At 33.4% G+C, this 14,568-nt stretch overlaps 1 protein-coding gene across 4 annotated transcripts in view; it reads right to left on the reverse strand.

Moving 5' to 3' along the window:
* The window catches only part of MAP4K5 (mitogen-activated protein kinase kinase kinase kinase 5), a 106,984-nt gene that overhangs the window by 51,002 nt on the left and 41,414 nt on the right, over positions 1 to 14,568 (reverse strand). For all 4 annotated transcript variants that reach the window (XR_004285975.1, XM_032344182.1, XM_032344181.1 and 1 more), the window contains exons 5-9: positions 14,232 to 14,296; positions 9,463 to 9,518; positions 3,593 to 3,640; positions 3,459 to 3,501; positions 2,331 to 2,403 (exon numbers count right to left, since the gene is read on the reverse strand). Coding sequence is in view for 3 of the 4 variants with exons in the window: in XM_032344182.1 (XP_032200073.1) it covers positions 2,331 to 2,403; positions 3,459 to 3,501; positions 3,593 to 3,640; positions 9,463 to 9,518; positions 14,232 to 14,296 (285 nt within the window). In the remaining variant the exon portion in view is untranslated. The remainder of the gene's footprint in view (positions 1 to 2,330; positions 2,404 to 3,458; positions 3,502 to 3,592; positions 3,641 to 9,462; positions 9,519 to 14,231; positions 14,297 to 14,568) is intronic.

Below are 14,568 nucleotides of genomic sequence, written 5' to 3' on the forward strand. Positions count from 1 at the left end.
CTGAGGAAGGAAATAGGCATAATCTAACTTCACTATGTTTTCTTTCAATTTTCACTTAAGTGATATTTAGTGTGCCTTTATTTTTCCTGTTGTTATAATTGGTATGTGTTGACAAAGAGAATTTAGACTATATGGAAGAAAACAAGTCACACATTATCCTACTCAAAGACAGCCACCCTTTCACTTATTTACATCCATAAGTTTTACTCACACATGTATCTTCTATAACATGGCACTATGCTACTTTTAATCTTACAGGTTATTTTTTTTTAAAGATTTTATTTATTTATTTGAAAGACAGAGATCACAAGTAGGCAGAGAGGCAGGCAGAGAGAGAGAGGGGGAAGCAGGCTCCCTGCTGAGCAGAGAGCCTGATGTGGGGCTCAATCCCAGAACCCTGAGATCATGACCTGAGCCGAAGGCAGAGGCTTAAACCACTGAGCCACCCAGGTGCCCCTCTTACATGTTATTTTTAATCTTGCTTTTTTGAATAATAATATATCATGAGCTTATCCACTGACCATTCACCTTTTACAATAGGATTTTTAATACCAGCAATTTACTCCATAGATCTGAATAAACGTACATAATTTCCTTAACTAATTCTTCTTACACATGCATACTTTCCCTCAGTTTTTCATTATTAAAATACAGTGATAAAGTTCTTCATATAATAATCTGTGTCTCTCTGATAAATTACTATAAGCAGAATTCAGACTAAAAAACATTAACACTGTTAAAGGTTTCTGAAAAAACATTATTGCCAAATTATCCTTCAAAATTGTTCTAACAATTTCCACTTTCACTGTCAAATATTTAGTGACAGTGATAGGCATTACCTGTGATTCCAAATATTTTCCAATTCAGTGGAAAAGAATGGTGTTGTTTGATTAATTCACATTTTTGGTCATCATTAGGGGAAACAATTTTCGTACTTCATGACATATGTATTATTTTAATAACTCTGCTCCTAATGAAATATTCTACTGATTTATTAAGAACTTACATATTAAAGATATTAGAACCTATTTTGTCATTAAAAAATTTTTTTTTGATTTATTTATTTGTGAGAAAGAGCACAAGCAGGGGGATGGGAGGGGTCAGAGGGAGAGAGAGAAGCAGACTTCCTACTGAGCAGGGAGTGAGACGTGGGGCTTGAGCCCCGGACCCTGGGATCATGACCTGAGCCAAAGGCAGAGGCTTAACCAATTGAGCCAGCCAGGTGCCCCTATTTTGTCATATTTTAGTGGATATTTCCTGATTTGTTACTTGCCGTTCACTTTTGTTCAACCTAGTGTTCAACTTTAAATTTTCATGTAGTTAAATCTATCAATTTTTCCCTTTAATGTTTTATGCTTTTATGCCCAGAAAGCTTTACTCTTTTTTTTTTTTTTTAAGATTTTATTTATTTTATTTTAGAGCAAGAGAGTGAGGGAGCAGGAAAAGGGGCAGAGGGAGAGGGAGAGAATCTGAAGCAAATTCTGTGCTAAGCACAGAGCCCTATGAAGGGCTCACTCTCACAACCCTGAGATCATGACCTGAGCTGAAACCAGGAGTTGGATGCTTAACTGATTAAGCCACACAGGCACCCTGTGTGGGTGTAAGCCTACCCTGGCTTACTCAACTTGTAAAGGAGATAGTCACTGATAGTTCATTTGGTTTCACTTTTATATTTAACTATTTCCATATACAATTTATTTTGGCATTAGGTAAGAGGTATGGAGCGACTTTAAATTTCTTTCCAAATAGTAAGTTACCCAAACACTGCATATTTAAAAATCCAACCTTTCATACAAATTTTAACTGTCACCATTTTATAATGTTCACTAAATTATTTTATATATTAAGGCTTATTACTAGTTTTTGTATTATATTTCAATTATCTATCTTCATTGATGAAAGCAGTGTTTTAGAAAGATCATTTTGTCAGTACTTGGTAAGATGCATGAATTTTAAACAACCAGAACTTCACTTTCTGGTTGTTTAAAATTCATAGTCAGGGATTAAAAGAGAATCAATACCAAAAGCAGGCTAATAAAATGACAAGAGATTATAAATAAGAGTCTTTTTTTTTTTTTTTAATCTCATAGTTATGAGTCCTCTTAATATAAAACTCCAGGGACAAAAGGAATTATTAGCACTTTAACACAGGGAAAGCTGGACAATAAAAACGGGTATCAAAGTTCCCTAACCCAATCACAAGTATGACAATATGAAGGAGCATGCAAATTTCCAGACTTTAAACTATCAACTGTATCACTAAGTATCTATGCTGATCACCAACTCTGATGAAATGAAAACCCACAAAATCTAATCATAAAATATCTTACCAGTAGGGAGTGCCAATGAAAGATTTTCTCTTTGCAATGGTGGCTGTTATTTTTGCAGCCACGCCAAAGTCAGCTAGGAAAAAGATTGAATAAAAATTTTAGTTCTTTCAATAAAGTTACCCACATTTCTAAATTTCACCCTTAGGCATGGCATTACTGTAAGAAAATGGCATTAATTTTACCCTTAGGCATAGCAGTAGTAATGCTAAGGAAATGTATGTAAATTGAGTACCTAAATATTTTCTTGCTTGGTTTATAACATTCGTTAAAGGAAAATCATTTTTTGGCACTTTACCAGAATGAAACATACTTTATAAAGAACCAAATTAATAAAAAATTAATTATAAACACACTGAAGTTAATTAGGGAAAAAAAGATAAAAAAATAAACCACCCACCTAGATGCCTTTTACTCTAATACAACTAGGGTAGTATTTTGGTGCTATTAAAGAAAGTCTTTTTTTTCTCTATACTTTTTAAATCGTTGTTACACATGACTGTAAAAAACTAAATATACATATAGTTCATTTTTATCATTTAACACCTCACGGAATCAACTATTATTCTCCTTAACTATTAATGTTGATGACTGAATAATGTTCCATAAGTGGATTTATTATAGTTTAACAGTTTTTCTTTTCTTTTCTTTTTTTTTAAAGATTTTTATAATTTACTTATGAGAGAGAGACATAAAGAGAGACAGAGGGAGAGAGAGCCAGCAAGCACACAGAGGAACAAAGGGAGATGGACAAGGAGGCTCCACGTTGAGTGCCAACCCCTTTGTGGGGCTCCTTCCCAGGACCCTGACACTATGACCTGAGCCGAAATCAAGAGTCAGATGCTTAACCGACTGAGCCACCCAGGTCCCCTAGTTTAAGTTTTTTCTATTGCTAGCCCTATGTTTGTACTTTTTTCTGTTATAATGTATAATTAATAATTCTATGAATATAGATTTTTTTCTTTAGGATTAACTTCCTTAAGAGTCTTAGCAGTATAATTACTGGCTCAAACATGAATATTACTGAGGTTCTTGATATGAATATTAAGCTTGTACAATGTTAATTCTCATTTAAAATTAATTTTATTCAATCTTTTTGGGAAAAAGTTTGAGGAACTTGAAATAACATACCTAATTTTACATCACCATGATCTGTCAATAAAATATTTGCACCCTAAAACAAAAATATAAATATAAATACTATTGAATTAGCATCATAAAACTCCTTCCAATAAAATTAATTTAAGCATATTAAATGAACTTACTTTGATATCTCTATGCATTTTGCCCTTAGTATGCAAATAGGCAAGACCCTGAAGTTAAAAACAAAAAAAGTATGCATTAGCAAAAAAGCAAACTTAACACCTACATTTATTAGTAAATCTTTTTACTTTTTACTAATAATCAATGTTTATTGTATTTCAAATTCATTTTCTGATTAAAAAAAAATCAGAAATACTTTACTGTAATACCATCAGAAATACTTTACTGTAATACCATCACCACAATCAAGATAATGAACATATCCATTACTCCCAAAAGTCCCTCTTACATACAAATGCTGGTCTGTTTTCTATCACTACAGATTTAAATTTTCTATAGTTTTATGTAAACTGAATTATATAGTGTTTTTTTTGTCTCATCCCTTTCATTCACAATAATTAGTTTGAGATTCCTTGTTAATGTGTATATCAACAGTTCATTCTTCTTAGAGTAGTATTCCTTTGTACAGATATATCAGAATTTGTTTACACATCCACCTGTTAATAGACATTTGGATTGTTTGCAGTTTTTGGCTTTTATAAATAAAGTTGCCATTAAGGTTCATATACAAGTATTGATATGATTTGCACCCCCCCTCAGATAAATACCTAGCAGTGTAATGACTGAATTCTATGGTGGTAATAAATTTAAACTTTTAGGTAACTGCCAAACTTTTTCCAAAGAAGCTGTTCCATTTTATATTGAAACCAGCAGTGTATGAGAATTTCAGTGATCCATATCCTCATCACCCTTCTTACAGTCAGTCTTTTTAATTTTAACCATTCTTTGGTGAAGTGTCTGGTTTTTGTTTTTTGTTTGTTTTTGAAGCTCCAAGTGACTTTATTAAGCACGATTCACAGGTTGGGCAGCATCCCATCTATCAAGTAGAGGAGAGCTCCAAGGAGTTTTACAAAATTCCTAGGAAATAGGGTGGGACAAGAAGTTATTAACAAGAGAAAAATTGATTCAGGCAGGGTCACCTTCCCTTAGGGGGGATGGAGAGGGCCCGTGTGATAGATTCCTCACTAATGTTGGTCAGGAATTTCCCGATCAGCATTAGAGAAGTGTCTGTTCAAATCTTTTGTCCATTTATCTATTGGGCTCATGTTTTTATTATTACTGACTTTTGACTTATTTATGTCCTCCCGATACAATTGTATTCTTGATTAGATATACACTTTACAAATATCTCTAATCTGCAGTTTCTCTTGTCATTCTCTTAACAGTGTCTCTGGAAGAATGGAAGTTTTCAATTTTAATAGTCTAATTTACCAAGATTTTCTTTTATGGATCATGTTTTCCGTGTTATGCCTGAAAATGCTTTGCTGAATTCAAGACCACAAAAGTTTCTCGATTCCTTCTAGCAGTTCTAGTTTTAGGTTTTAACATTTAGATCTATGATTACTTTTAGGTTTTTACATATGGTATGAAGTATAGAAGTTCATGTGTTGGCATATGGATGTCCAATTATTCCAATACCATTTATTGAAAAGTCTATACTTTCTTCACTGATTTGTCTTTTCAACTTTGTTAAAAATCAGCAGTCCATATATGTGTAGATTTAATTCTGGTCTTTCTATTCTGTTCCAGTGAGCTCTTTTTCTACTCTTATGCCAATGCCACTATGTTTTGATTAATATAGTTGTATAAGTCTTAGAACTGCTGTTGGCTCTCAAATTTTATGTTCCTTTTTAAAGTTGTTTGACTATTCCAGGTTCTTTGTACATCCACAGTGATTTCAGAATGAGCTTTTCAATTTCTACAAAAAAAAGTGCTTCCATGGATTTTGTTTGGGATTGCACTGAATCTATAGATCAACTTGGGGAGAACTGGCATCGTAACTACTGTTTAATCTCCTGATCCCTGAATATGGTATAGTTCTCCATTTACTTAGGTCTTTGTTAGTTTTTCTTATCAGTTTTGTAGTTTTTAGTATGCATGGATTTACATATCTTTTGTCATACACATTCCCTTAAGAATGCCATATTTTTTGTTATTATTATAAAAGTTCTAATTGTCTGCTGCTAGGGTATAGAAATCCAATTGATCTTGTACATGCATCTTGAATCCTGCAAACATTATAGCCTCACTTATTAGTTCTAGAAGCTACTTTGTAGATTCTATTCCATTTTTTATACATATTTCTATATCATTTATATATTTATATATTATATGTAATATATATTATATGTATTATTTATATATATCTCTATATCATTTTTTAAATGATTATATGGTCTGTGAATATTGTTTTACTTCTTACTTTCTCATCTGGATGCCTTTTATTTAATCTTTTTCTTATTGCCCTGACTGAAACCTCCAGTACAATGTTGAAAAGAAGTGATGAGAGCAGACATTCTTGCACTGTTTGATTGATCTTGGTGGAAAAACATACAGCATTTTATCATTAAGTATGACTTAGTTGTAGGTTTTTCGTAAGTGTTCTTTATCAGGTTGAACAAGTTCCTTTCTACTCCTGGTATGCTCAGAATCTTTATGAGGCATAAATGCTGGACTTTGCTAAATGTTTTTTTTATTTATGATGATCATACAGTTTTCTCATTTTGTTTGCTACTATGGTCAATTACTTGAAATAATTTTTGAGTATTACATCAAAATTGCATTCTAGGATAAACCCTACTTATTGGTGATGTATTATCCTTTCAAATATGTTGTTGTATTACCCCTGCTAACCTCTTATTTTCCTTTTAAAGTTTTGTATCTGTGTTATGTAGGATATTATTAGTCTGTAATTTTGTTCTCTTGCAGTATTATTTGATTTTGGTGTTTTGGAGAAATCCTGGTTCATAAAATCATTTGGGAAGTAGTCATTCTTTACACTATATTTTCTAGAAGAGTTTGTGTAGAACTGACATTATTTCTTTCTTAAATGTTTGGTAGAATTTATGTATCTACATGATCTGACTTGGGAGTTTTCTTTGTGGGAATATATATAAACATTCTGTCGTAATATCTTTACGTTCATTCCTAATATTATTTTTAATTTTCTCCTAGAAGATGATATATTTTATTGATTATTGATCTTCTCAAAGAATCAGATTTTGGTTTTATTGATTTTTTCATATTTTCTGCTATTTCATTGACTTCTATTCTTTATTATTTCCTTTCTCTGTTTACCTTGGATTTCATTTGATTTTTTTAAAAATTTTCTTAAGGTGGAATTTGAAGATACTAATTTCAGACCTTTTTTCCCTTTCTAATAGAAGTGCTCAGTGCTATAAACTTCCCTCTAAGTATTGCTTTAGGAATACCCCAAATCTTCATGTGTTATGTTTCCATTTCATTTGGTTCAAAATACTTTTTAGTTTCTCTTCTGATTTCTTCTTTAGAGCCATGGGTTACTTAACAGTGCTTTATTTAGTTTCCACATATTGGGAGATATTCCAGAAATACTTCTGTTAATTTTTAATTTAATGCAATGTGATCAGAGAACATACTTTGTATTACTTCAATCCTCTAAAATGTATTAAGACATATTTTATAGCTCAAAATATGGTCTATCATGATAAATGCTCTAAGGGTACTTGAGAAGTATATGTATCACACTGTAGAGACTGAAATGTCAGTTAGGTCAAGCTGGTTGGTTGTATTGATTTTCTGCCTACTTGCTCCACAAAATTATTGTGAGAGGGGTATATGTGATTATAATTGTATGTCTATCTTCCTAACAATTCTCTCAGTTTTTGCTCTTTTATTTTGAAGCTGTGTTATTGGGGGCTTAAACATTTAGGGTTGTTACATCTTTGACGAAGTGGCCCTAAAGAAGTGTTAGTCTTTGCTCTGAAGTCTACTTTATCTGATATAATAATGGCCACTCCAAGTTCCCCTTTAATAGTTAGTATGATACATCTTTTTCTTTACTTTTGACTATTTGTGTTTTTATAAAAGTACAGGCAGCATCTAGTTGGGTCTTACATTTTTCCATTCTGACAATTTCTGCCCTTATTTATTTTTTAAAAAAAATTTTATGTAATAACAATTATTTGTAATAGTATGTACAGCATGATGATTTGATATAGACATACATAGTGAAGTGATTATTTGATTCAAGCTAGTTAACATATCATCTCTTCATAGTTATGGTTTGGGTTCTTTTTGTAACAAGAGCACCTGAAATTTACTCTCAACATATTTCCAGTATTCAGTACAGTATTATTAACTATTGTCATGCTGAACATTAGTCATCAGTCAATCTATCTGGCTGCAACTTTATAGTCTGACCAACATCTCTGCATTTCTCATCCCTGACCCCCAAGTTCCTGGTAGCCATCATTCATTCCACTCTCTACATTTGTAAGTTCAACTGTTTTAATTCTACATATAAGTGACTTATGCAGTCTTTGTCTCTAGTGCCTGGCTTATTTCTGGCTTATTTCACTCAGTATAATGTCCTACATTCAAATATGTTGTCACAAATGACAAGATTTCCTTCTTTCTTATGATTGAATAATATTCCACTGTATATATATACTATGCCTTCTCCATTCATCTGTCAACAGACACCAAAGGTTGAAGTTTGTCAGCATAATAGAATTTCAAAATTGGAACTAATCTTGGTAGATTAGTAAGGGCATCTTACTAATTAGATGGGCATTAGGAGGGCATCCTTACCAATGATCATTTATATACTTGGGGAATAGAACCATAAAAAGATTGTTAGTCATATACCAGGGACAGAATGCAAATTCGAGTTTTCATTTTCTTTTTTACTACCATTTAGTACTCTATCCATTACTTAAAGCAATGACCTCGGGAAATTAAAATTAAAAAAAGAATCTGTGAACAATTCTCTGCTATGATGTCTGATTAGTTTTGTATTTTATGTGAATACAAAAAGTAGATTAGATATCTAAGTTACGGGACTATTACAGAAATATATATATGTATGACGAATTTACTTTTGTATATTTAACACTCAGATTTGACATGTATGTCTTCTAAAGCATGAGGAAACCAACTCTTAGAAATTAGAGTTTTCTCTTAAGTCAATCTCCCAGTTTCCAAAATACGGAAAAAGAACATACAGAACATCAATTTCACTTGTAAACAAAGTACAAGACCTAGGAAATGTAGGGACAGAAGCATTAATTAACAATTATCAGTTGTAAATTACCAAAATAAAAAATGTAATCACTACTACTTAATTCTGAATTTAAATGCTTTAAAGGATATGAACAAAATTATTATTTGCTAGTTTTCTGAGGCACTAAAAAATAACTACATTGGGAGAAATGCTGCATACTCTACACTTTATTAAAGGGTTACAATCTGGTTAAACACACTAAAAGCTCTCACAGGTTCTGAAAGAAGTAAAGAAACTTCTGGTTTAATACAATGTTGACCAAAACTATAAAATGGGGTTCTGCTATCAATAATACTTATTAAGGATTAATAATAGAACTAGAAGTTCCAGATAACATTCGGGGTTATGGTTTGCTAATTTATTCTCATTTTGGGAGAAACAGTAAAAAAAGACTTCATGTTTTATGCAAAAGGATTCCTTCTACTGTCATAAAACTTAAAGGGAAAGACAACTTGTTACGATTAAGAAGTTTGGTGATTCATGCACAAAAACCAATTCACACCTGTGGCTTTCCTTAGCTCTGCAGCAACTGAGGACCAAGCTTGACAAAATGGAACCCCAGACATCGCCACTGTTTAAACCAGCATCAGTTTAAATGAATTCTTATGACTCATTCAGGAATAAAGAACCAGGCTTACAAAATTACAATATGAGAGGTTAACAAAAAATCATTTGGCTTACTCTTTTTCTTTAGGGCAGATTATCATTTTATAGTTTTCAATCGTGAAACTAGAACTGCCTTTCTATCCACATAAGCAAATGTATTACCTGTAAAGTTTCTCTGCATACATAGGCTATTTGCAATTCTGATAATGGCCCAGTAACTAGGAAAAAAGAGAGAACACATTGTAATACATTTCAATATAACAGATTAAAAACAGTCTACCTTAAAAATGACAAACTATTATAAAACTTCTGTACATATCATTGGGTGACTTCTCACACAAGCATATATTATTCTTATAATCAGGAAACAAAAAGAAAGTAAAGTTGAGAACTTCAAAATTTACTTTAAAAATGGAAGATTTACTCTATAACAACTTCAGTCACTGAAAATATAGGGATTCACTATGTGCAAAGCGTAATACTAGGCATCACAGGACATTCTATAGAAAACAGTAGACATGATCTTAATTCTGAACAATTTTTCTAAAATAAAGCCAAGAAATGAGATAAACATACATAATTAATTACAGTTATATGAAGAAGTAGAGAACCATAAGAGATCAATTGTCGAAATGTATTGAAAGGCAATATATACTTTATTAAAAGTCAAGATATTATTTCTTTAGAATAATTCCTTGCTATATTTTTCAAAACAGGAAGGCTTGATCTAGAACCTTACCTAAGTATCCAGGTAACAACTTTTTCTTCTTCTTCATTTTTTTTTTTTTTAAGATTTTATTTATTTTTATTTTAGGGAGAGAGAGAGAAAGAGTGTGTGAGCAGGGGAAGGGTAGAGAGAGACAGAATCTCCAGCAGACTCCTTGCCGAGCACAGTGCCCAAGGCGGGGCATAATCTCAAGACCCTGAGAGATCAAGACCCTGAGAGATCATGACCAAGAGGTGGTCAACCCACCTCAACCCAATGAGCCACCCAGGTGCCCTATCTTCTTTTAATTTTTTTAAGATTTATTTATTTATTTTAGAGAGACAGAGAGAGAGAGAGAGAGCATGAGCAGGAGGGCCAAAGAGAGAGAAAATCTCAAGCATACTCTGCACTAAGTGCAGAGCCCAATGTGGGTCTCAGTCTCACAACCCTGAGATCATGACCTGAGTTGAAACCAAGAGTCAGAGGCTTAACCAACTGCACCACCCAGGTGCCCCTTCTTTTTTAAATTTATTTGAAAGAGAGATCGAGCTCATGTGTGCTTGGGAGGAGGGGCAGAGGGACAGGGAGGGAGACTCTGAAGCAGACTCCTGGAGCCCCATGGGGCGGAGAGTTGGGGGAGGCAACCTTGATTCCATGACCATGAGATCATGACCTGAGCAGAAATCAAGAGTCAGATGATTAACTGACTGAGTCAAGGCACCCCAAGGTCATTTCTGACAACCAGGTCTCTATTATGAAATATAAAATCCTTCTGTTAAGTACCAGCCACAAAAAATATGCCTTTCAGGGATGACTGGGTGGCTCAGTTGGTTAAGCACGGGACTCCTGGTTTTGGCTTAGGTCATGAACTTAGGGTCTGAGATTAAGCCCTGTGTTGGGCTCCGTGGAGCTCTCTTCCTCTGCCCCTCCCCCTCCTCATTCTCTCTCTCTCTCTCTCTCTCTCTCTTAAAAAAAAAGTTTTGCAATACCATGAGAATATTTGAAATCTGGGGTGGTATTTGGTGACAGTGAAACCGAATTAGGTACTTACACATAACCTTCCTTTAAAAGAAATATTTTACTGCATATTTTAATCACTGGATGTCTACATCCACATAGGAACATAAAATTTTGATATTTAGCAACTTGATGTAATAATAAAATAAGGGAAGCCATCTTATTAACAGTTTATTGTAAGTATAGATATTCTTGTTTACTATGCTATCTTGTATACAATATACAGGGATGGATACTTCTTGTATTCAATTTGATTGAACAAATATCAGGTTAAAAAATGGAAAGGAGAAATTTAATAAATAAGATTCATATCTTAAAACAATTGTTTTAATTAATTTTAAAAATTTATGTAAAAATGCAAGCTATATAGTTTTATTTATCATATTCTTGAGTTCTATCTGTAAAAGTGTGAATAAAAATTATAATTGTATGAAAACTTTTCATATAAAGAATCATAATTCTTCACAAAATCACAGAAAGGAATTTTAAATTGAATGGCATAGAGTTTTCGCCAATAACTCTTTAAAATCAACAATAGGATAAAAGAGAAGACTAATTCTAGTATGATAGGATACATAAGAAAATGACTAGTATTTAAGAAAATAAAACTTTTTTTTTTTAAAGATTTTATTTATTTATTTGACAGAGATCACAAGTAGGCAGAGAGATAGGAGGAAGCAGGCTCCCTGTGGAGCAGAGAGCCCAATGCGGGACTCGATCCCAGGACCCTGAGATTACGACCTGAACTGAAAGCAGAGGCTTAACCCACTGAGCCACCCAGGCGCCCAAGAAAATAAAACTCTTAAAAAAAAAACCTTTTTAAAAAAAAATGGGATTTACTCTTATTTTTTAAAGATTTTATTTATTTATTTGAGAGAGAGAGTGTGTGTGCAAGCACAAGCAGTAAGCAGGGGAAAGGAGCAGAAAGAGAGGGAGAAGCTGACTCTCTCCTGAGCAGGGAGCCCAGCTCAGGCCTCGATCCCAGGATTCAGGGATCATGACTTGAGCTGAAGGCAGACACTTAACCGACTGAGCCACCCAGGTGCCACTCAGTCTTGTTTTAAAAACTCTTTGTATTATTTTATATATTCTTAATATTTATGCAGTGTAATATTATTTAAATAAAAAGAGGCAGTGTCCAGAGTTTAGATATCAGTCACAACTATTTTTCTGTCATGGTTATGTGACAAAATTAGATTATTATTATACTTATTAATTTATGATTAAATAATACATCAGTACATTTTTATTATAATTCAAAATTTTACTTATGAGTCTCACCTTACCCTCCCCTAGAAGTAATGACTTATCAATTTGGTACATATCCTTTCATTTTGCTGTGCACTGAATCATATGTAATGTGAATATAAAAAATTATATTTTTAGGATGCCTGGGTGGCTCAACTGGTTAAGTGGCTGCCTTCGGCTCAGATCATGATCCGAGAGTCCTGGGATTGAGCCCTGCATCGGGCTTCCTGCTCAGCAGAGAGCCTGCTTCTCCTTCTCTCTCTGCCTGCTGCTCAGCCTATTTCTGCTCGCTCTCTCTCTCTCTCTCTCTCTCTCTCTGCGTCAAATAAATAAGTAAAATCTAAAAAAAAAAAAAAAGTTAACATATAAAAATTATATTTTTAAAAGTCTAAGTGTGACTGATTATGCTATACATATTTTTTCTTGATCCACTTTTTCCATTTAAAAAGAGGCCTTGGGGGGTGCCTGGGTGGCTCAGTGGGTTAAAGCCTCTGCCTTCGGCTCAGGTCACGTTCCCAGGGTCCTGGGATCAAGCCCCACATCGGGCTCTCTGCTCAGCAGGGGGCCTGCTTCCTCCTCTCTCTCTGCCTACCTCTCTGTCTACTTGTGATCTCTGTCAAATAAATAAATAAAATCTTAAAAAAAAAAAAAAAGAAGCCTTGGAGAGATATATTCAGGTCAGTATAAATGGAGCTACTTCATCTTTTTAAACACTGCATAGTATTCCATATTACAGGTGCAACATAGTTTATTTAACAATTGCTCTATCGGTTATTTTAAAGATTTTTGTTTCTTTATTTGACAGAGAGACACAGCAAGAGAGGGAACACAAGCAGGGGAAGTGGGAGAGAAAGAAGCAGGCTTCCCGCCAAGTAGGGAGCCTGACGTGGAGCTTGATCCCAGGACAATGGGATCATGACCTGAGCCAAAGTCAGACGCTTAACGACTGAGCCACCCAGCTGCCCCTCTATCGGTTATTTTAAAAATCTGATCTTGCAAGCTATAAATATTATTTGAACTTGATTAGCACTTATTTTTACATTTACTATAGTTGTATTTATAAACTTGATGATTGAAATTTGATAAGGCTGTCAATATAAAGATTTCCGCACAGAAATGTTTGAAAGTATTTCACATAATTCTTAATAAATGATGCAAAGCAAAGCTGGAATGGGAGTTTTACTATTCCATATTCAGTTAAATAAAGAAAAGAAAAACTTTTATAAGGATCTCTATTTAGTCTCATAAACTCTAGAAAACTAGGAAATTGTCAACAACAAAACAAATTGGAAGTTAAATTGTACAGCCAAAATGAAGATTATTTCTAAATAGTAAAATCTAATTCAACACAGAAAATGACCTAACCACCTAACAGAATGCTCAATAAAAAATACTTCAAATGTTTAAAAATTATATATTTTTAACACAAAAATATAGCAACAATTATACTGCTTTCTTAGGTAGGTTAGAAACTGTATCTAAAACTATTTTTTTTTATTTTTTTAAAATTATTTATTTATTTATTTATTTGACAGAGAGAGAGATCACAAGTAGGCAGAGAGGCAAGCAGAGAGAGAGAGGAGGAAGCAGGCTCCCTGCTGAGCAGAGAGCCCGATGTGGGACTCGATCCCAGGACCCTGAGATCATGACCTGAGCCGAAGGCAGCGGCTTAACCCACTGAGCCACCCAGGCGCCCAGTTAGAAACTGTATCTAAAAAGTAAAATTTGTTGGATTGTACAAGAACTCTTAGATTTCTCAGTTCAGGTTTCAGCAAATTTAATTGGATTACCAGTAAAAATAAAGTTTAGATTTCTTTTACACAATAATACTATAGGAGCAGAATGGAAGAATATAAAACAGTTTATCTACCTATCAATATCTGTGGTTAACCACAAATAATAAAAACAACAATATTAAAGTCAAAGTCAGTTTTAAAATATAAAGTCAAATTGACAGTACCATGGTAAATATCTTGAAGTGATCCACCACCACAGTATTCCATACAAATCCACAGTTTTTCTCGACTAATATGAAAGAGAAAGAAAATTATATTAGCTAGTTAATTCTTAATCACTGAATACTTTGAAGGCTTCCCCTCTTCAGTACACCAAGGTTTAGAACGGATTACAGGGTCTACAGGAAATTGCCCTGGCGGAGTCTTCCAGATACAGAAAAGCACAGTAACTTACCATCTTAAATGGTTTGGAATAAAATCACTTTAATAAGCTAAAACACTTATTTGTAATCATTTGTAATATTTATTGCCAGATAAGATATAAATGCATAAATGAGGTAT

Source organism: Mustela erminea, chromosome 5 (assembly GCF_009829155.1).
Source record: "Mustela erminea isolate mMusErm1 chromosome 5, mMusErm1.Pri, whole genome shotgun sequence".
Classification (NCBI taxonomy): Eukaryota; Metazoa; Chordata; class Mammalia; order Carnivora; family Mustelidae; genus Mustela; species Mustela erminea.